A 21,548-nucleotide genomic window follows, 5' to 3' on the forward strand; every position below is an offset into this window, starting at 1 on the left:
TTCCTTGGCACAAGAATTTGTTTACATGTTGCCGGGTGTGCACTTAAATCGAGGACCACAAGTGTTAAACGCACCTGCAATTTTCCTCTACGGCCGAGGCATTTTATCGCCACGTTGAACAGGTACGTCCTTATGTGGACGTTCTCGAAAACCGTGTTGTAGATACAATGTCAGCCTTACTGCTTCCTCTAGTTTCCTCAGCATGCAGCGCACGTTGTAATAATGTGTCATGGGGTGCGATAACGGAGTCATTTCTGCCAGGCCACCTACGCGACTTCATGTGGCGTCTAGGGTGGCAAGTGCTCCAAACGCGTGACAGGCTAGAGCGGTGGGGCATAGTCCCATCTTCGCTGTGTCCCAATTGCCCCCTTCAAGTATCCAGTAAACATGTGCTGCTACAATGCGTCCTTGCTAGGGTATTTTGGAGGGCCGTGCATGCTGGTTTCCATGGCCAGGGAGTTAACCGCTTTATTACACCTGGTTGCTGCTCACGTGGCCGCTTCGCGCGACTTTTAATTGCTGCGCGCTCCTTTTGTCTATGGCGTAACCGGTGCGAGGCAGTTGCCGCTGGACATCATCGCCGCACTCTGTTTCCACTTCTGTAGAGGATATAGTCTGAGCTACTGTCGTTTCTGTCAGGGGAGTTGTTCTTCCCTGGGAAAGAGGTGTTCCTTTCGCAGTGGTCACGCCGTTTCCTGTTGGCGGCTGATGTACGCGTGTGGCTTAATTTTCGACCAGCTTGGTTCTTGTAGCCAGGCCATCAAAAGTATTCATTGAATGTGCAAAGAATGTAGGTGCGCGTGACTCCTGTGTTTGTGTGCTCTGGTATACATGATCATTATTGTATATGCACATGTCACAGCATCACTGCAAAATTACGTAAGGTGTTTCTGTCGCATCGTCATTGTACATAATGGTTGTGTACACTGTATATATTGAACATCCTTTTATATACGTGACAATTAGTTTGCGTGTAACTCTGAGTTTCCGTGTGTCTATGTGGTTATAAATTCGTGAGTGAGGACTCGGACATTAATTTGAAAACGTGCCGTGTATACAATGCTTCATACCTCGTATATGCTATCGTCCTGGTGGAACTGTGCCGGGATTGTGGCTCAGTGTTCGTATGGTCTCTTCTTGAAATAGGCTTTTTCTAAACACGTGAAAACACGTTCGCAAATGCGATTCTCTGCTTCGAGTCGGGTGTCTTGTGGGGCTGGACGTGTCCACGGTAAAACAACAAATGAGGCAGTGCAGGGTGACATGAGACGGGTCTCGCATGAAGTCAGAGAAGCGCAGAGAAAAATTTGTTTTGAAGAAGGAGTCAGGAACATGCGTCAAAATTAACGGGCGGCTTAAGTGTACAAGTATCTGTACGTTGACGCAGAATGGAGAAAGGGGTCAGTAAAGTTGGCACCTAAGTACAGGATAATTCAAAGTGTAAATAGACAACCAGAAGTCAGCACAAAGAAAGTAAGAGAAACAAAGACAGTGAATTGAATGCAAAGAAGGAAAACAAAAAAAAGTCATCAAGATTTACAAGCATATGAATAAAAGAATTAGAAGAGTCTTAATTTGTGAATTTCCTCGCTTGATCTCAGCACTCAATAGCCAAAATTCGGTCGACGACTTCCCGCCTCACTAGGCGGGGGGACTTTTTGGCCTCCAAGCCGTACCAGAGACTCCCACGGCAGCCGAAGGAATTGGAAAAGAAGGGACTCCGTTCTTCCCAGCGCTTGCCCGATGCAAGTGGAGAGATGAATGCTACTGCGGAACAACAAGCGCCCGCTGTGCAACCGGCTGGCAGTGACCACGTCAACCCAAGTGCGACAACGGATGCTGACCTCGAGGCGAACTCTCCCAAGAGGGCACGTAGTGACGATCATGAGCCGTACAGCGATGCCACAATAGTTGAAACCACCGACATGGAAGCGGAAGACAGATCTTTCACCACGGCGATGTACGAGAAATCACGCCAAGCGGGAATACCAGTGATTTTCAAGCTCACCGACCCGGAAGCGTCGTTTTGTAAAGTGAATCCAAACAAGTTGGCCAGTGAGATTATTACCACGGCAAAAGAGAAGGTGCAATCATTTCGTGTAACGAGGAAAGGTAACTTTTCCGTCAATGTGTCTTCTCTCGCTGCCTCTACGAGACTACTTGAGTTAACTCATGTTGCTGGCCTTGCAGTGGAACCATACGTGCCACCATCGTACACGAAAAATCTAGGGAAAATAAGACATGTTCCAATTCAATACACTGAAGACCAACTACTTGAGTACCGACAAGATAGCGGCGTCATCTCCGTTAAGAGGCAGACCAGATGGCTCCGGCGAGAAGATGGAACAGTGCAAGCACATGCACTTCGGAGCGTCATCCTAGAATTCTTGCCTGACAAACCATTGCCAACACGCGTCCTACTTGGATTCACGAGTCATCCAGTCGAAGGATATTTAGAACCTGCAACTCGGTACTACAATTGCCAGCGATTTGGCCACGTTGCTAAGTCCTGCCATGGCCAATTGCGATGCAAGATCTGCGCCGGAGTGCATGATTATAAAGCCTGCACCTCTAGAAATCAACCCAAGTGCGCCAACTGCAACGGAGACCACACAGCTTCATACGCTAGATGTCGCAAGCATCAACGGCTTCATTACTCAGGCGACAAGAAATATTACATGGTCGGACCCCGAAGCAAGGCTCGCCTCCACCGAACTTAGATGCTGTCAACCCAGTGAAAGCAGCTCCTCCGTCACAAATAGCAGAGCGCAAGAAAACGTATGGGATGGTGGCTAGTGGTTTACAGGAGATGAACGGCAAACCAAGCAGGAAAGAGAGCCAAGGAAAGACGTCGCCAAGTGCTGTCGACCGCCAACGTGAGTCTCAGCAGGCATTCTTCCCTTTGAAAACACAAGCACCTGCGCATGTCTCACGTGAAGCGGAACCACCTCAGCAGCATATGGTGGTGTCTATGCTCTTTGTTGCGTTGAAAGCAATTCTGCGGGCATTTCCTATGGCAAACAACCTTCCAGAGGTGAGCGCAGTTCTTTTGTTAGAGCCACTGGTACTACAAAAGTAGCTTACAACATAGCATAATGGCTCTCCGGATGGATAACTGTTTTCGAAACACAACCGTATTTCAATGGAACGCAAACGGCATTCGATCTAAGAGTGCAGACTTCAGGAAGCTTGTTTCGCAATGCAGTTTCCCCGTTGTGTGTCTTAACAAAGCCGATGTAGACCGTAATTTCCATCTTTCGAACTACGTAATTTACTCATCTTCACGAACTCCGAACCCTAGCCGAACTATGTTATGCGTCAGACGTGATCTACCTTCCTGTCTTCTCTTCTCCTCGGACTCTGATGTGCCTGAGTTCGTTGCCTGTAAAGTTCAGTTTAAAAAGCTGCTTTTGACTATTGTTTGCGTTTACATGCAACCAGCATCGCGCATTACTGAGTCAACTTTCATGCATTTCTTTCAAAGGATACAAGGACCAGTCCTATTCTGCGGGGACTTCAATGCTCATAACGTTACCTGGGGCAGTAGCCACACTGATGCAAGATGCAGGTCTTTAGAAAAGGCTATAGACTCATCTGGCCTTGTTGTGCTCAATGATGGATCGATTACCTTCTTAAGAGGCTACAATTACGCTAGTTGTCTTGATATTACTATAGCCTCCCCTGACCTTACGCGCGGTATTAGATGGTGCACAGATTATGAGACACGGGGTAGTGACCACTACCCAATTCTCATAGCGCACCCCCTTATGCATCCGGCAAGATCTCCCAGAGTAACTAAACTTACTAATTGGCAACCATTTCGAGAATATAATTCTGCGGTACTGAACCAAGTAAATGACCTGGACACATTCATGTCATCGGTACTAAGAAATTACTCTAGGGCTACGCTTATACACAACTGTTCTGGAGGGACAAAACAGTGTCGACGCAGACTATGAATGACTCCGAGCCGTTAGAGGGAGAGCAGAGCGTTGGTTTCGTCGTTCTGGACGGCTTGAAGAATATCAAGAAAGTCAAGCTGCACACAGAAAATCTAACCGGGACATGCAAAAACTGGGACAGCAACGGTGGCGCGAGTTCTGTACGTCACTTACCCCCTTCACTCCCTTGCCGAAAATTTGGAGATTAATAAACGCCCTTGGCCATCCGGTATCACAATGTAGTCCCTTCAAAAGCCTTGCTACAGCACTTGGCGTATCTGAACGCGAAATTGCAAACAGGTTCTGCGGAACCCTAGTAAATTTCGCAAATCCTGTATCAATTGAAGATCAGTCTATCTTTTCGTTGCAGCAACAGATTGAAAATGCTTGCAATTTACCTGATACCCAGTTGGATACTCTGTTCTCTCTAAAAGAACTGCAGCACGCTCTATCGAAGACACGCCAAAGAACAGCTACTGGTGCTGACAACATCTCTTATTGTACCTTGAAAAACCTTGACCCAACAAGCACGTCTACTCTCCTACACGTCTTCAACAAGATGTGGGAGGAAGCACATGTTCCTATGAGTTGGAGGATCGCTAAGGTAGTCCCATTGCTAAAACCTGGCATAACGTCACTGTCTCTTGACTCCTTCCGTCCTGTTAGTTTAACGAGCTGTGTTCCAAAAGTGATGGAAAAGATGATCGATATTAGACTCCAATGGAGGATAGAATCCAGCAGTTGTCTACCAGATCAAATGGCTGCCTTCAGAAAAAGCAGATGTACAATGGACTGCATCTTTGACTTGGTAACGTTTGTTGACCACGAGATTAGCTGTGGGAACATTGCTATTGCTGTGTTTATCGATATTAAGAAGGCCTTTGACTCGGTTAGTTTCCTTCACTTTCTGCTTGGACTCGCAACTCTCGGAGTGCATGGCTGAGTCCTCAAATGGATCGCTAACTTCCTGAAAGCCAGAAAGCAAAACGTGAACAAGGTGAATGCAGGAGCCAACTTTTCGACAAGTGGACTTGTCTTCTTCAAGGCCTTGAAGAAGACAAGTCCACTTGTCGAAACGTTGGCTCCTGCATTCACCTTGTTCACGTTTTGCTCATCGTCTTGAATTTCCATCTCCCGCATTCCCCGTATTTTTCCTGAAAGACAGAAAGATATGTATATAAATAAAAATGACGGCCAAAGCGACGAATACACCATAAATAAAGGAGTTCCACAAGGAAGTGTATTAAGTCCACTTCTCTTCAATGCAGCAATAACAGGTTTACCAGCAGTACTTCCAGCAGACATAAACATATCTATGTATGCTGATGACATTTGCATATGGACATCGAACAAGTCTCTAGAAGTTGTCAAGCATCGGTTGCAGGAAGCTGTAAAAGCAATAGGTGATTATTTAAGAGAACGGGGCATGAATATATCTTATGCCAAATCAGCGCTTCTGCCTTTCACAAGAAAAAAGGTTAGAAATTTTGGTCTTTCAACAGATGGCCATGTGATCGAGCTGGTTCGGAAACATCGTTTTCTCGGCGTGATTTTAGACCACCAGCTTCGATGGACTCATCATTTGACCGCCCTGGAGGACCAAATTAGTTGTGTTATAGATGTTCTCCGCAGAATCGCAGGCACGAAGTGGGGTGGAACAACTGCATCCCTGCTTCACGTCCACTTAGCACTTGTGCGTCAGAGAATTGCTTACTCCGCCCCTATATTGCACAATTTATCTGCGACGTCCCTCCATCGGCTGCAGCTATTACAGGCTCGGTCTTTACGAGTGTGCCTAGGAGTTCCACAAGCTACGTCCAGTCACCGCACTATTGCAGAAGCGCGGGAACCGCATTTCACGGTGTTTCGGAGCCTGGAAACATGCCGACATCTCTTTAGAAATTCTACTCACCATTCTGCACACCCCCTTCTCTCTCTGATGGAGAACCGTCCGGGTGCACAGTTACACGCCTTGTTTCAAGAGCATAAATCACGACTCCCATGAACACTTTTTTGGCACTCCGACCTCTGCTACCCACCATGGCTTCTGCAAGCGCCGAAAATAAAAACGTCAATCGAAGGCCTTAAAAATAAAAGCGATGTTTCCACATTAGCAGCAAAACAATTAGCGTTACATCACCTATTTGACAAGTACTAGGAATCTATTCACGTCTACACGGACGGTTCTGTAGTCAAAGAAAGTGCGACTGCAGCTTATGTTATGCCATCCTTAGAGGTAGAGTACGCTTGTCGACTAGGACACACGTCGTCACCAACAATAGCGGAATTAGTGGCAATTCTCCAAGCCACTCATTTTATCAAAAGATATGAGACACCAACAAAGTGGGTGATTTGCACGGACTCCTTTCGGCTTTAGCATGTCTTGAAAATATTGATGTCAGCCAACCACACGCACAAACAACATACGCAATACTGAACAGTTTAACTCAGGCTAATGAAAGGCAACATGAAGTGATATTACAGTGGGTCCCGGGCCATGCTGGTATAGCAAGCAACAAACTAGCAGATTCATTGGCAAAATCAGCCCATAAACAGGCAGAAATTGAACTCATCCCTTTATGACCAATGGACACAAAACGGATATTGAGGGTACTAAAGAAAGACTTGTGTATGTCAACATAGTTTAATGAAAACACTAAGGATTCAATACTTTACGAAGTAGACCCTCACCTCGAGTACCAGCTGGATGTACAACTTTCTAAAAGTACCGAGACACTAATTCACCGACTACGCCTTGGGACAGCATATACCAAACATTTCCTGCATCGCATCAAACGGACTCCTTTCCCGGCTTGCTCCTGTGGCCACGACGATGAGGATGTTCGTCATCTACTCCTCGAATGCCCCATATACGAGATACAAAGACAGCAGCTAGAACAAGAGCTACACTCCATCGGTCCTCACGGGCCTTTCTCACTCGCAAAATTGCTGGGCCCATGGCCATCGAAGATAGTTCAGCGAAAAGCATTGAACGCAATTGAATGTTTTTATGAAGACACAGGCATCCTCAACAAATACTAGGTATTGCATTGAATAATCACACGATGTCACTAAAACATTCTTGTATTATTTGTAATTATTAGTATTTGTATATTACGTGTTATACATATTTTGTTGTTGTGCGTGAATTATTTTAACACTGTAATTGCTCATCTGTTTATAAGCTCATCGAAGTCTACATCATAGCCGTTTGTGTGTGTTTGTGACTGTTTACGAACTAATTGTGGCGCAACTTGCATTTGACTTTTACACTGTGATGTTAATAGGCGTACAGGACTGTGCCGTGGTTTTCTCACCCTATTAAGTGATTTTTTTCTTCTTTTTTTTCATTTTCCAACATATTTTTTTTATACTGTTGTTTCTATGAGAAAAGGTGTAGCCGTCACCATTATAAGGTGACTACGTCTCTTTCTTTTATTTTCATTTCAATAAAAAAGAAAAGAAGAGAAAGTCTGTACGATAACAAGAAGCCTTCCTATATAAGGCTCGAGTTGGTTGCCTAAGAAAAAAAAAACATATCGGAAGAATATTCGCAACTAGATGAGCCATGTGTGTGCTGCATCAAGAATCCTGAGGCTACTCGGCATATCCTAATGTAATGCAAAAGGATTCACCCTGTGAGGCCCGTAGGTAACGTGCACCTTCCAGAAGCACTTAGATTTAAAGTGTACGGAAATACCAACCAGCCGGCAGTCAAGATAAGCAAGAAACATTTAGAGTATTGGTCTAAAAAAGCAGGGAAGAGATTGATGCTACCGGATACGCTACAGGAACAGTTAGCGGTACAAGGTAGTTACAGAACATTTTAGGAAGAGAAGGAAGATAAAGAGATGTCTACCGAAATGCTAGAATGAAAAGCATGTATAACATACCTGAGCAACTCAAGCAAGCTGGGTGACTATTTGTGACCGCCCGTTTCAATGGAAATGTGCATAAATCATCATCATCACGTGCACACAGCAAATGTCTATGTCCGCAATAGAGATTAGTAAGAGACGATTGGAGGTTGGCGGCAGAAAAGTAGCGTGTGTGTGTGTGTGTGTGTGCGTGCGCGTGTGCGTGTGCGTGTGTGTGTGTGTGTGTGTTTGTGTGTGTGTGTGTGGAGATATGCATGCCTATAGAGATGACAAATTGTAGCATGAGCTTTGTTTTGCGATTACTGCAACACGGCACTCCTAAACTTGAAGTTGCGTCCGCTTACGTATCCAGAAACTGCAGTTTTTCGCGGTCGACGATCGTTGCCTGCAAACAGCATCGATCGCCCAAAATGTTACTCTTCTTCGCGCTCTGAACATGGATAATCCAACCAAAACGCACTATTTGAAAGCAGCTTGGCTAGTTAAAATCTGCAGTTTTCATAACCTCTCGGTCTCGCGAAACATTACTGTGCAAAAGTTTTGTTATATAGATAATCTATAACACTGTTTCGAGCGACCTTTGCTGCATGGTTTCTGCTACCACAAGCATTTAGTCCAGACAGCACTCATCAGGTACCAGCAGAATTGGTGTAATTTTCATGCATGCTACTATGGCTCCACTGTAGGGCGCATTCCTCACGTAGTCTTCGTACACACAAACACACTCAAGTCTTGTAGGCACGTCGTGCACAGAGGCTCCGTGAATCGGTGCTCTGGATCAGTCTTAGGTCAGCCGTACTCGTAGCGCCACCTCTGATAGCACTTTGAGACATGTCTCGCACGGAGCTTCCAAACGCTGCTTCCACACGGCGCCACCGCTGTCTTCCGCTCTGATGCGAGAATTTTCAAGCGCAGATGAGGGATATTTTTCTCCTTTCTCTCTCTACCTGACTAATTCACTGCCTATAAGTTTGAAAGCCTTCGTATACATGCATGGCTTACTCAGAACTCTTCAGTCTTCACAGATAAAACTATTTTTCTTAGTGAAGGTCGCCAGAAATGCTGTGGCTGTACAACTTCTTATAATTACCGCCGAATGCAATGTGTTCTTTGATAAGATAACCACTTGCAGTTCTCCTGAGGGCTCTCAAGATCGAGCTAACTTACAGCAAGCTCCGAAATTTAAAAGGCGCCGTTTTCAATCAGGTGGAGGTTTATTTTCTTTGTAACCATAGCCTGAACATATAGAGCCAGCATGACTGGCTATTCCTCTGACATTCACAGGAATGTCTGTGTCAGTAGCGAAACCGATAAGCCCTTAACTCTTGAACAAGCCTGACGGTAATTGTAAAATAAACTTCGTGCACCTGTTAGCGCACCGACATGAAGGAAACGCTGTAACATGCCATTGCATAGTTCTCAAACGCCGGCTGCAACGAAATTTCCCTTTGGCCTAATTGGTTATACATTAGTAGTATATAGTATTGAAGTAGTCTTGGCAAAGCTGCAGGGCTGTAAATTGTCTAATTTTCTAATTAATATCCTTTCAATAGCCCTGGACGATGCGTGCACCTGGTGGTTAGCGGCTATCACGCAAATCTCAGCATACAGCCTCCGAGATTTCCCCGCGTCGCTGGTGCCGCTCAATGGCGAAATTAATGCTGAAGCGCTGCTCTGGTTCTCAATGTTATGGGATCTGCATCATTTCCGTCGAGCTTTAATGAGTATCATGTTTTTCAGTTACAGTGTAAAAACGAATGTTTTGGAATCATCCCTTGACACATCCGCTCATATTTCACACGTAAGGATTTGCTAGGAGTCTGCTCTATACCTACGCTATCTGAAACTAAGTTTTTAGCGCGGTCCGAAACGTCGTTACAGTTGCATCGAAACATTCTTGCAGGATTTTGGATGGTAGCGGGTTATCAAAAATTTTTCATTATATTATGGGGTTTTAGTGCCAAAATCACGATCTGATTATGAAGCACGCCCTACTTGGGAACTCCGCAAATTTGAACCACTTGGGGTTCTTTAACATGCACCTAAAAATAAGTGCACGAGTGCTTTCACATTTTGCCCCCATCAAAATGCGGCCGCCGGAGGCGGGATATCAAGAATTATTTGGGATTCTGCAAAGGCCTTACGAGAAGGACCAATATAATTGTGTAAAGCGAGCACTTGTGTGTGTGATTCAAGCGTGTGTATGATTAGAGCAGCAAGACGGCGACGATAGTTACGATGATAGTATGACGGCAAGCAATGACATGACAACCTAATTTATTGAACTCCGGCGAAGAAACCTTAATATGTAGGATCGCACAGGACATAACTATAGTCTAATGCGACGTTTGTACGCCATTCGCAATCTAGACCAAAATACAAATTCAGATAAGATGTGAGCACTGTGCAAGACGTCGACGCAGTGATGTGACGTGGACTAAGGTGACATATTGCCACGTTTATAACAGTTGTTTGTTTTGTCGTTTTGCCGCTTCTGCGGAAGCTGAGGACGACGAAGGGAACTGGCTGTCGACTGCGACGAAGACGCCCTCCCAGAGAAGGTGTCGGACGGAAACTGTGTGCTTTCATTAGATTAAACTCTGAATCTATTGTATCTGAATCTATTGAGCATTTTTGTCTATCGTGTCACCGATTCGTGTCGCCGAAATTGTCGAAATCTAATTTCGACAACTACGACTTCTGTTAATCTCACCAACCATTCTTTCTTTTCGGGCGACTTCACTGGGATCCAGCCACAACGATGTTTTCGTCACATTATATAATTGTATTAGAGGCACAAGAAAGCTACCTTGCTGAATTTCTAAAATTATTCATTGTTCCTGTTATTTCAGTTCTCTATATTAAATTATTTTATCTCAAAATTTCTATTATACTTAATTATAATTCCCAAATTATAATTATTTGGCCCTCTCTCGGCTATGTAAACTCGTTTTTGTTTTATATCTAATAAACGTACTTCAAACCGCCGGCTCCTTGGTCAATCCGCCGTAATGGGTGTGAGCCAGTGCTTGGAATACAAGACAAGACAAGCTTGCGCGCTCTCGATTGGAGCGGCCGTGATAGGCGCCGCCCCCAAGATCCCGCGGCACCATGGCTGGCCGGCCTGGATAAACCGTGGTCACGGCGGCTACCTCTTCGCTCCGGCTCGCACAAGTTGGTTACACCGGACGAGCGAACCCTTCCGTGCTAGCACCAAAGCACTGATGACGTGACCTCACGCTGTCCGGCGGACGTCCAGCGGTTGCAGGGTGTCTGAGAATTCTGCATTAACATGTCGGATATCTGGCTCATCCAAACGGACAGCTACTTCCGTATCAACAAGGTTCCAGGCTCCGGCAGCGTCCCATGCAAGCTCCGGTTGCGACCCCCCGACCCCGACTTCTACGAGGACTTACAGGCAGCCGTCCTTGCTCACTATACGCCACTTGGAGTGCTTAGTCACAGCAGCTCTCGCCATTTGAACCGCCGCGTCAATCCGCGTCTTGTCGACCAACATCGCTTGCGTCCACCTGCGTGCCGATCGTCAACACGTGCCTGCTCCAGCACCAAACCTCTGCTCGGTCCGTGAGCCTCCTCCCCATCTAAAAGGCAGCTGCGCGACGACTCTTTCCAATGAATTCACTGGGCCAAACGGTTTCAGCTACGCTACAGTCCGCCGCTCTCCTTCTTCGGACGTTCCCGCAAGCTATCCGCTTTCCGTTCGGGTGAACCTCACTCATCACCGATTCATAGGCTCTCGCACCGGCTCCGCCAGGCTCAAATTTCGCTCTGGCAGGCACGGCGACGCCACAAGCACAACCTTGGCGTTTCCTTCGGCGACCACCGCAACCCTGAAACTATCGGCATTCGATATTTCACCGCAAGCAGAGCCAGGCATGCCTTCCGGTGTTCTGTACTCGCACCTTCCCCAGGTGCATGGCCTACCGAAGTTTTTCAGGAATACCTCTGTCATCTGGTTTCTTCAGCTCGAGAGTCCCTTCTACGTCAACAACGTGAGGGAACAACACTTGCGCTATCTCCACGCAAGTTGCGAGCGACCAGATGATCTTCCTTCGGCACTTTACCAGGCCCGGACATCTACAAGGACCTGCGGCAGGTCGTGCTTTCGCACTACGGCATCACTAAGGCTGCGCCTCGCTGACAACCTACGCTGCCGGTGCTGCCTGGTACATCTCTCTCGGACTGCGTGTACCCGACATTACCAACGACGACAGCATCTGCTTTCAGTAGGCCCTGACAATGACCGCAAGAAAATAAGCCCTTTGTCCAGACTTGGTGTTCCCTACGGCACCATTTGCACATTTAACCTGGGCTCCGTTACCTGGATTTTACCGTGACTTCATAACGGACGCTACGAATTTCGATTGCACTTCACACAAGGAGGGGGGCCCTGTAGTGGCGCTACTATCGCCTGCGGAGCCGGTGAAGTAGAAGACGGCTCACATGCGGGGAGCGCGAGAAAAGAACAGGCTACAGTGAGCTCGACTGGAGCGGCCGCTCCCGAGATCCCGCGGCCCGATGGCTGGCCGGCCTCGATAAACCGTGGCCAGGCCGGCTACCTGTTCACTCCGCCTTCCACAAGGTTTTACGCCGTTATTTAGCCTGAGGTTACGTGGAAGAAGAGAGAGAGACACATACAAGCTTTAATGCTATGATGTAGCTGCATACTGTTTCACTCGCTGTCACCACGGGCATCCGATGGCCCATACCGGAATGGTGCAACTCAAATATCATAAATAGAAGGGTGGGCTGATTATCATGCGCCAATATTTTAAGATGTATGCGTGCCTTGGAGATACCTTAACAGTGTTTTGATTAGGGCGAGTTAAGAGTTCAATCATTCAAAATGCAAAATTTATCCGGAGCCCTTTACCGCAGCGTCCCTCGCAACCCAGTCTGCAGTTTAGTTTCGGTGGGTTTATGCAGCCCAAAATTGCATTACTCAAGATTCTGCGTGAAGTTTGGTGACGCGGCAAAGATGAACTAGGCGCAATAGGCTAGGCGCAATAGAGCATACGTCCCATGTACATGTGGTCAGGTTTCTCCGGATTGCCTAGAAACCACAAGTTTTAATTCTGAGAAGCAACCTTCCCCTGTTACGCTGGCGACGTAAAACCGTATTATATGTTCAGAGTAGAGAATAATCTGTAGTCAATTACAAAATTTTACGGAGCACGAGATCTCAGAAAAAGTTTATTTTCCGAGCAGGCTATCGCATTGGCCAGTCAAACCGTACATCGCAATGTTGTTCGCATGCACGAGTAGATAATGGAGAGGTGGATACCAGGCCGCGTTGTGAGGCTGCGGAGACATTTTAGCTTCTTTTCTCAGATCTCGTGGTCCGTAAGATATCCGCAAACTGCATCTGTGGTCCGTAAACTTTTGTGTTTAACCATTATATAAGCTTGTGTTGTTCCCGAGATGCTGCCCGTTTAGTAATCAATAGTCATGCGCTTACCGTATTCTCACCTTTATTTGACTCCTGGCGTTGGGAAAACACGTCGCTACTGACGGCGTTCGGAGCAATCACTCTGTTTATTGAAAACTGAAGTACAACAGCCGTGTCCTCTTGTGGCTGTGTTCTGAACAGAAGTGCTTTATCGACTCTTAAAAAAAAAACCACTGTACGCTACGCAGTTATTCAGCGCAACTATCCCTTCTGAATTCAGCTCAAACAGCAAAGCAGGGTGGCTTCATTGCAGGGCACGTTGCCAGATCTCCGCACACGTGTTTAGCCTATCATCAACTCAGTTGAGCTGGTTTTTTCACGACAGGCGGCGGTGATAATCTTTTTGTGTTCATTTCTCACAGCTGCGTGAAAAAAAGTCAACGAAATAAAACGAACTTGATGAATACGCAATATTAGATGTCCAGATACTTTGATACATTTAACGCCTTGTTCACACGCTCAAGGGCAAGCACTATTCTACTATAACACGTTTTGTTTCTCGGATCAGCTGAGCGTCTACCTATAATTGTAATTTTAATTAAACCTAATGTTGGTGACCCCGATCTTTCAAGCAAGCGTGATTTTTAAGTAGTTGAATGTAAGTTGCACTATGATTGATATTTGCTCCAAATGAGTTTAACAGAGCTCACATAACATGAAATTCAAAGCATCTTGCTGGTAAAGCTCGATAAGTGCGCTCTGTAAATTTAAGTTGAACAAATTATTTAAATTCTTTTGAATGATGTATTGATTATGGGAACGTGGTAGTGTGCCTACAAATCACGAGCAAAAATTTGCGAAAAATATTAACATAAAAATGTTTTTGTCATATATGATAGAGCGGTACAAAGAACGTGTGCGTGTTCGACCATTGTAGTGCCTGCCCGATACTCAAGCCACACGGCAGATCCAGAAAAGAAATTATATTTTTCTTTGATGCAGTGGAGCCCTAAATTTTGTTAGCGATGGTACGGTTTCGTTCCATTACAGTCTGCCGCCTCAATTTCATTTCTCGAAGTCTTGTGCAGTGCTTCTTATCTAGCTATCAGAAACAACCATCGAATAGCACTTTATTTCCAGAGTTTGTGTGAACGGATAAAGATTCGGTGCACAATTGGCGTGAATTTGCCGTTGTCCCTATATCTGCTTGCCGCTTAATTTTTTATTTTATAATAGTACCTTTCGTCAGTTAATGAACATGAGCAGCACCAGTCGCGTGGGCACATTAAATGATCGGTTACCCACTAACACTGGTGACACTTTAGTGTGAATCTTTGTGGCCACTCGCATCGCTTGTTGATGACGTGCACAGGAATAGAGAACTGAGAAATGTCAGTCTGCTTATGAACGCAAAAGTCGCATATTGGGAAAGTAGTTAAAAGGCGTGCCAAGGCCGAACTTACCTAAGCGACATCAAAGAAAGACATAAAACAAATGCACGTTTTGCTTCCGTGAGCCGTCTGCCGATTCATCATGCAGGCTTCTCCTGAGCCTTCTTTTGGCTCCCATTGGGTCACTCATTGCGGCTTTCCACTGAAAGTCTACATACGCTGACACAGTAGTATTGCAGGTGCCCGAAACTTCGTAATCATACGTTATAGTTAGATTAGGTGTGGGCAGACTAAACTATATGTATTCAAAACTCCGCAATTAATTGATCTTAACTGCTTTTCCTTGTGCTTAATACTGCTAGCCAGAGACTGTGTATGAGAGTCTCAGCGACATTCTAAATATGGTCTAACAAAAGAATACACGAAGCGTAACTGGCCGAGCTAACGCTCCAGTGCTAGAAGGATCTGGCTTAATTCGCTGGCCTGACATGGCAACAATAAATATGATTCTCATGGAGACCCAACGAAAGGAAAAAAGCGACTGCTTGTTATAATTTTGATACACGGGAATGCGAGTAGTTGAAGTAAGTAAAGAGCTGACTCTTCCGAACATAAGTAAACTGATCACACTTTCTGACAAACCTATGGTTGCTTAACGCAAGTCCTGATCATTTCCTTCTTTTTACATTGCCGCAGTGAGGCATGTTTCTTTTGCTAGTCGAGTATCAGCAATATTCAATCCAATCGTCCTTACGTGACTCTGTCCGATACACACTTACATCAGCTGTCGTAACTGTTTATGCCGAGGTAGCTGTCAAACCTTGGCATCAGTTCAATTACATCGACAGCAACGCTCGGCACCAGTGTTCTGTGAATGTCATAAATTTTAATGAAATGCAGAAAAGGCACAACAAATGCAAACGCTATTCGTGACAAAGGGCCCTCACGTAGCACGACCTCTGCTTTTTTGTAAGATGAATTCCTTAAGAAAAGAGAAGCGAGGTGCGTGTACAGGCATGTTGAGACAGATGTAGAACATAGATTTTTGTAGTGAGCTGAATGAGTTAACCTGATCCATGCTCAGATCTAAAATAATTCACAATGCTGCACAGAATGGCCATTCCGTGAAGGCATGCACGACGACACTCATATCACGACATCCATGAAAGCTGATGTCAATGTCGTGATTAAAAGAACGCAGCTGCAACACATTTATTGGCTAACGCGTATCCTTGTCACCACGAAGACGCACGCAAGCAATCCCACCAGGCTGGAACTAGGGCCATTCCCATAAACACTCCCCGTAGCGGGCACACACAGACGGTCAAAAACCATGCGACAGGGGCAAAAAATGAACAGAAACGTCGACTGAGCAGCCGTCGATGTGATCCACCCCTCCCCCCTTCCCCCCCCCCCTCAAATAAAAAAAAAAAAAGAATGTGGCCTTCGTCTGTCGGCTAGCTGGCGTGGAGCAGAAACGAAGAGCGGTCAGCTAATTCTTCAGGCAGTGGACGGAATCTCACTCTTCACAGCCTACGCGGAGCTTCCCGAGCGAAACCTGGGCCTGGACGTGTTCTTGGACTTGCCATTACCGCCGAACCTCCTGTTACTCCTGTCACCGTCGGTTGAAGCGGGTGATTCCGTCGTGCTTCGGTCGCGTTTTCTCCCAGCAGCTCCACCACTGAAGCCGCCATTGCCACCCCGCTTGGAGGACGCGGATGAACTCTTGGGCTTAGCCGTGGACCGTGTGACTTTTGGTTCCTCGGTGACAGCGACGGCAGCCGAGCGCGGTTTTGGTGTCACTGTGGTTGATATAGCACCAAGCGGAGGTGGGTGCTTGATAAAGCTCGGGAGTGTTGGCCGAGGCCTGGCCGCGAAGTGAACATTGGGGCGGTGCAGCCTGTTCTTGCGCGGTGCGAGGAAAAGTGTCGAGGGTGAGAGCGGTCCTTTCTTATGAGGCGCTTCCTCAGCTCCGGGCTCGTCAGTAGGCTCAGAAGCTGGAGCGGCTGCCGAAGGCTTGGCATCAGCACTCGGCCCGGACTTGTGTTTAGACAAGGACGACGACGAAGGCTTAGCCGTGGATGAGGAAGACGACTTGGGCGACGGCGGCGGTGCATCGTAATCTTCATCTGACGGAGGCTCTGGCTTGCTTCCGCGCGAGCTTCCGCTGCTTCCGCTCGAGCCGCGAGACGAGCTTTGGGATGAAGAAGACTTCTCAGGCTTCTTGGAGGCAGCCTCTTCGTCGGCACCATCTTCATCATAGTAGTAGTCGTCATAGGCCGGGGCTTCTGTGCTCGGTCTCCGGGCCTGGCTCTGTCCGCGGCTCCTCTGCGCGCGGCCGGCCGGTAGGATGACGGCCAGCGCCACCACAACCAAGAGAAGCAGGAGAGGCGTCCTCTGGCGGAAGAAATAACGGTGGTGTTAGGTGAGTAAAGCATAAGAACTTCTTTTCAAGGTCTTGATGCGAGAAAGAGAACAATGGCGTTGAAAAAAAAAAGAAAGAAAAAATAATGATACATCCTCAAGCATGGATCAGCATGGAATCTGGCTTTAAAAGTTACCTCTGATCCGCAAAACAAGTGGGAGTAAAAATTGTATTGCTTACATTTAGCCTGCATTGTTAAGCACTTTGTCCCACCTAATAAATGTCCTCTCCTGTCTCGCCCAAGTGCCAGCGCGAACGCGCCCTGATAACCGGTAGGTTGTAAATCAGAAGGAGACTGGTGGTCATAATAAATGAATGGATTAGGTTCCATGATAATTTTAAGTAAGGTTGGCAATAAAACACGAAGACACAGTGACAGAAGGGGGCCACATTGGTGTGCGGCAGTGAGGGCTTGGGGGCCAGATATATTCAGAGCAGCATAAGCCTCAGTACTCCCTCGAGTTCTGTGTTGAGGGCTCTACTTGTGCTCTGACAGTGTACGCAATGTGTTACATTCGGGCCACCGTATCTATGACATACGTCAACGTTCCTCCCTCATTCACACAAAGATAATAACAAAGCAAGATGTATTAAATTTCGTGTCAACCATGTTACCATTTCGAGCATGACTTGGCAGCGCTTCTATAGCTGGATAATTAATCTGCGCAAGAATAAAAAGCATAATTCCGATTGCATCCAGTGAGTACTATCTTCACTCTCTATAACTACCGCTTTATGCCCGCGACAAGGGTTTGATTCTTCTTCGACAAAAGAAATAGCAAAATTCATCTATACAAAAAGAATAGCAGTAGTGCTTAAGCCATCGCTTGTTCATGCAGACTCAACTTCAGAAAACTCACTACTGATTCAGCACAGTTATTAAAAAAGTGCAAATGAAGATATATGGGGAACTTTCCCCAAATTTCACAAACATTTTAACATTTGCTGCCTAACTTCAAGGTGAACAGTCATTTTGCGGCCCACGAGTGACTACTCTTTACATTTGTGAAAAGTGGAGCACTGTACCGGCGGCGTCTTTGTTTCAGGAGTGTCAGTCATCCAAAGGTACATACTCGACTCTGCACATGCGATTCTTCTCGTACAGCACAATATGGTTTAATGTTGAGTTTCCTCAGGCATGCGATTTCCCTACTGCTGCAAGAGGCTGTTACCCATGTCCAACGCAGTCGAAGGGGTTTGTAGAGTTGTCAGCCTACGCGTTTTACTGTTTTGCTCCGGCTTTTGACAAGGTATATATTTGTATGCATCAGTGTATGACCAGAGTATGTTTTACTAAATCTACCTCTTTAGCATTGAGACCCATTGGGCTAACGAAGCTCCAGCAACTCTATTAGGTGCGAGAAAGGAGAGTGGAAAACGAAATAAGGCTTGTAGAAGAAGCATCACGGCTTTACCTGTGAAACAAGCGAATGCATCCAACACAATAGCACGTCTAATTTTCATAAGCTGCCCGTGGGAAACGGCTTTCTTTCCTACCACAGATGCTACTCACCCGTTACGGCGCTTCAAATGTAGTGAATATAAATGATGGCAAAATTTAGCCGCAATTGTGTATTATTAAAAGTATTCGACAATAATGAAAAATACGGGCCTGAATGGTGCGCTGGGTAAAGAACTGCATTCGTCGGCACGCGGTGAGAATAAGGCGTTACGGCCGAGGCCTTTGTTGCGTCACCTTGTACGTCACGGTGCCAGGCGAAAGGCGCAGCAGCGGCCGACCAAACAATGCGTTGGTTTCTCAAGCGAGAACAAACCCCGGGAGATACGTAAGAAAAGTGGTTTGTCTTCTTCGAGCGCATTCTTCGGGCGCGGGCGAAGAGCGATAGAGCATGGCCAAAGTGGGTCGCTACGCGTGGCGCCGGGAATTCTCTCCCCGGACGTGGGGGCGGGCGCGCCGTCGGAAACGCGCTGGTCCCGCCGGATTCCAGTGGAGGCTCGTGCGCGAAAGCTCGAGCCCCCGTCTGCTAAACAAAAGACGGGTGTGGGTGTAGCAAGTACACACTCCGCGGCGAGAGCCTTATACCCAGAGCATTAGACCCCGCGACGTCAGCAGAGAGCCACGTTGCACGATGTAGGCCAGTCGTGAGCGGTACGGGTCTCACCCTTTACTGAAACTGCTGCTGCGGCCGGTTCCGTCTTCTTTCCCTTCTGTCGCACCGCGTACTGTTTCAGCTTCTTTCTTTTCAGCTTCTTTGACTATGCGTACCCACGCCACCTGCGCGCCTGGGAGCACATGCATGGCGACACGGAGGGAGGGAGCTGTCGGTGGCGTCTCGGTAAAACCGTACAGACGTGTGAAAGCTTTAGAGCCAAACTCGCCGAGCTGTTTTCACGAGATTAGGGTTATCGACTGTCCGTTATTTTGCAGTGCGTCATTAAACACAAGTGCGAACACTGCATCGGCACAAGCACGAACGCCAACAAATCGCAAATTCTTTGAATAAATGATTTGGAAATTCGGCTCCTGGTCACGCGATGAAAACTCTAGCTTGGACAAGGCTGCACGCTTCTAGCGGGAACGAAAATGTCTAGCCCAGCATACACCGCCACGGGCTATGTCAAAGGTGATGCTGCTTCGCGCTCGTTTCAAAAGCTCGTCACCTGAAACGAACGCCTCGAGTTCGGCTCTTCTGTTTTTTACTTCTGGTGTCGTTTGTAAAAGCTACACATGCTTCGCCGTTTCTGACGTGAAGGCGAACAGGTTGCTCTGTAAGTGTCGCTGTGCCCTGGTGAATCTCCCGCGAAACGACGGAGGAGTTTTTGAGCGCGGCTGAGGAAGTACGCGGCGGCACGGAATGAGAATGTGGGTTGGGGTTATGTCAGGCGAGCCACGCAGAGGTGTGATGGAACTCGTTTTCCGTACCGGCCTAGGCCCTGCTACAAGCCAAAATTTAGCTTCGCCTCCGTCTTGTGCTTGGAGAGTCGCCGCCCACTATAACAACACAAGAGGAAACGTTTGCGTTCGTGGGAAAGGATTACAGTGAAAACTCGATCTAACAAAACTCCATTTTACGAAGTTCCCAGTCTAACGAAAAAATTTCCTCTCCCCGGCAAGTACCCATAAGGTTCCATTTTGTCATCAACCCGAATTATAGAAACTAGCTTGCATTAAACCAGATTTAACGAACATTTTCTAGAAATAAATCAGTAAAAAAAAGGTGTTATTTCTTTCTAATTTTGACGCCGACCGGTGTTTCTTCGCGCGTGCGTTCTAACGCTATCGCGTTAAGCCATCTAGGCATCCTAGTCACGGCCCTAGCTTTATTTTGACGAAATTGCACGCCACGCCCATGCACACAACAACGGACTCGGCAATCACTAGCGTTCTTACGGTAGCGACTAGCGTTCACTAGCGTTCTCACCAGATGGCTTTAGGGGCGGCGGTAGTTGGGCTCTGATCACTGTTTTTTTACACGCGCAGGCGTGGGTTAGAGGCAAATACAATGCCGCAGTACCTGTTGGGTGTTTACAACTTTACATTTCGAAGGACTGAAATTCTCTTACTCGATTTTCCGAACTTCCTGATTTGACGAAATAGTAGGAGCGCGGTCATCACTTCGTTAAATCAAGTTTCAACTGTATATTGAAGGAGTCTTGATACGCATTACTGGAGTTGAGCTGACATTAGTGGGTGGCTTTATGCCTGTCAGCGTTAGGGGAATTACCTATTGGCTAAATTAGGCTAAATTTGACAGTTTAGTAGGCTTTGAACATTGATGGACGAACCAGCTATAAGAAAGCAGGGCGTTATAGCCTGTTGACACATCAAAGACCGTCAAATGCCATGGCGCTGTGCGGACATCCGTGGCCCTTTCACGTGCACAACTAGTGCGATAAAAGGCGAATATGTCGTCGGATACATAGCTAGTCCCACTTTCCCCGAAGCAGCCGGTCTTCAATCGCACTGCTCTCTGTTTCTCGGCACCCACAAGACAGTGAAAACCGAGTGTGATTGCTGCAAATGATTTCACTGTAAGGAAGACTTATCTAAATAAAAATATTTTACGGTATTGAAGTTCTGTGACACCACTAAAGGGTTATAGCAACATATAATTTCCAGGCCTGCGCGTCGCGTGGCATTATTTTGTCCAAGAAAGTCAGCAACTCATACGAGTAGATTGAAAACTGGACGTCGCAGACTCTTTGCACACTGAAGTCTTCTAACATAACACGGGTTTCGTTTGTTGTCGTGAACCTCTTCAACGCGGGTGGGCGTGGATTTCTTTTGAGGGTGCAAGCTCGCTTTTCTTCCTCCTTGAGCTGTTTGTATATACTTACATGATTTACAACAATAATCACAATAAGCCTGGCAGTTACCTAAGAGTCTCCGTACAGGCCTCGTCAAATATTAATAATAAATATCACAACGTAACCCACAGGCTATAAGAGAGGTGGATAAATGATGATCCGAATTATTTTTGATCTGTTGGAGTTACTAAAATCTACAAAAAAGCACGGCACGCGAATACTTTTGCATTCCAC

At 46.6% G+C, this 21,548-nt stretch overlaps 1 protein-coding gene across 1 annotated transcript in view; it reads right to left on the bottom strand.

The window, feature by feature from the left end:
* Positions 1-13,356: 13,356 nt before the first annotated feature.
* Positions 13,357-21,548, bottom strand: part of LOC126536240 (uncharacterized) — a 39,717-nt gene continuing 31,525 nt past the window's right edge. The window contains exon 2 of the mRNA XM_050183133.3: positions 13,357-17,017. Coding sequence (XP_050039090.1) covers positions 16,154-17,017 — 864 coding nt within the window. The 3' untranslated portion in view covers positions 13,357-16,153. The remainder of the gene's footprint in view (positions 17,018-21,548) is intronic.

The sequence above is a fragment of the Dermacentor andersoni genome, chromosome 4 (genome assembly GCF_023375885.2).
Source record: "Dermacentor andersoni chromosome 4, qqDerAnde1_hic_scaffold, whole genome shotgun sequence".
Classification (NCBI taxonomy): domain Eukaryota; kingdom Metazoa; phylum Arthropoda; class Arachnida; order Ixodida; family Ixodidae; genus Dermacentor; species Dermacentor andersoni.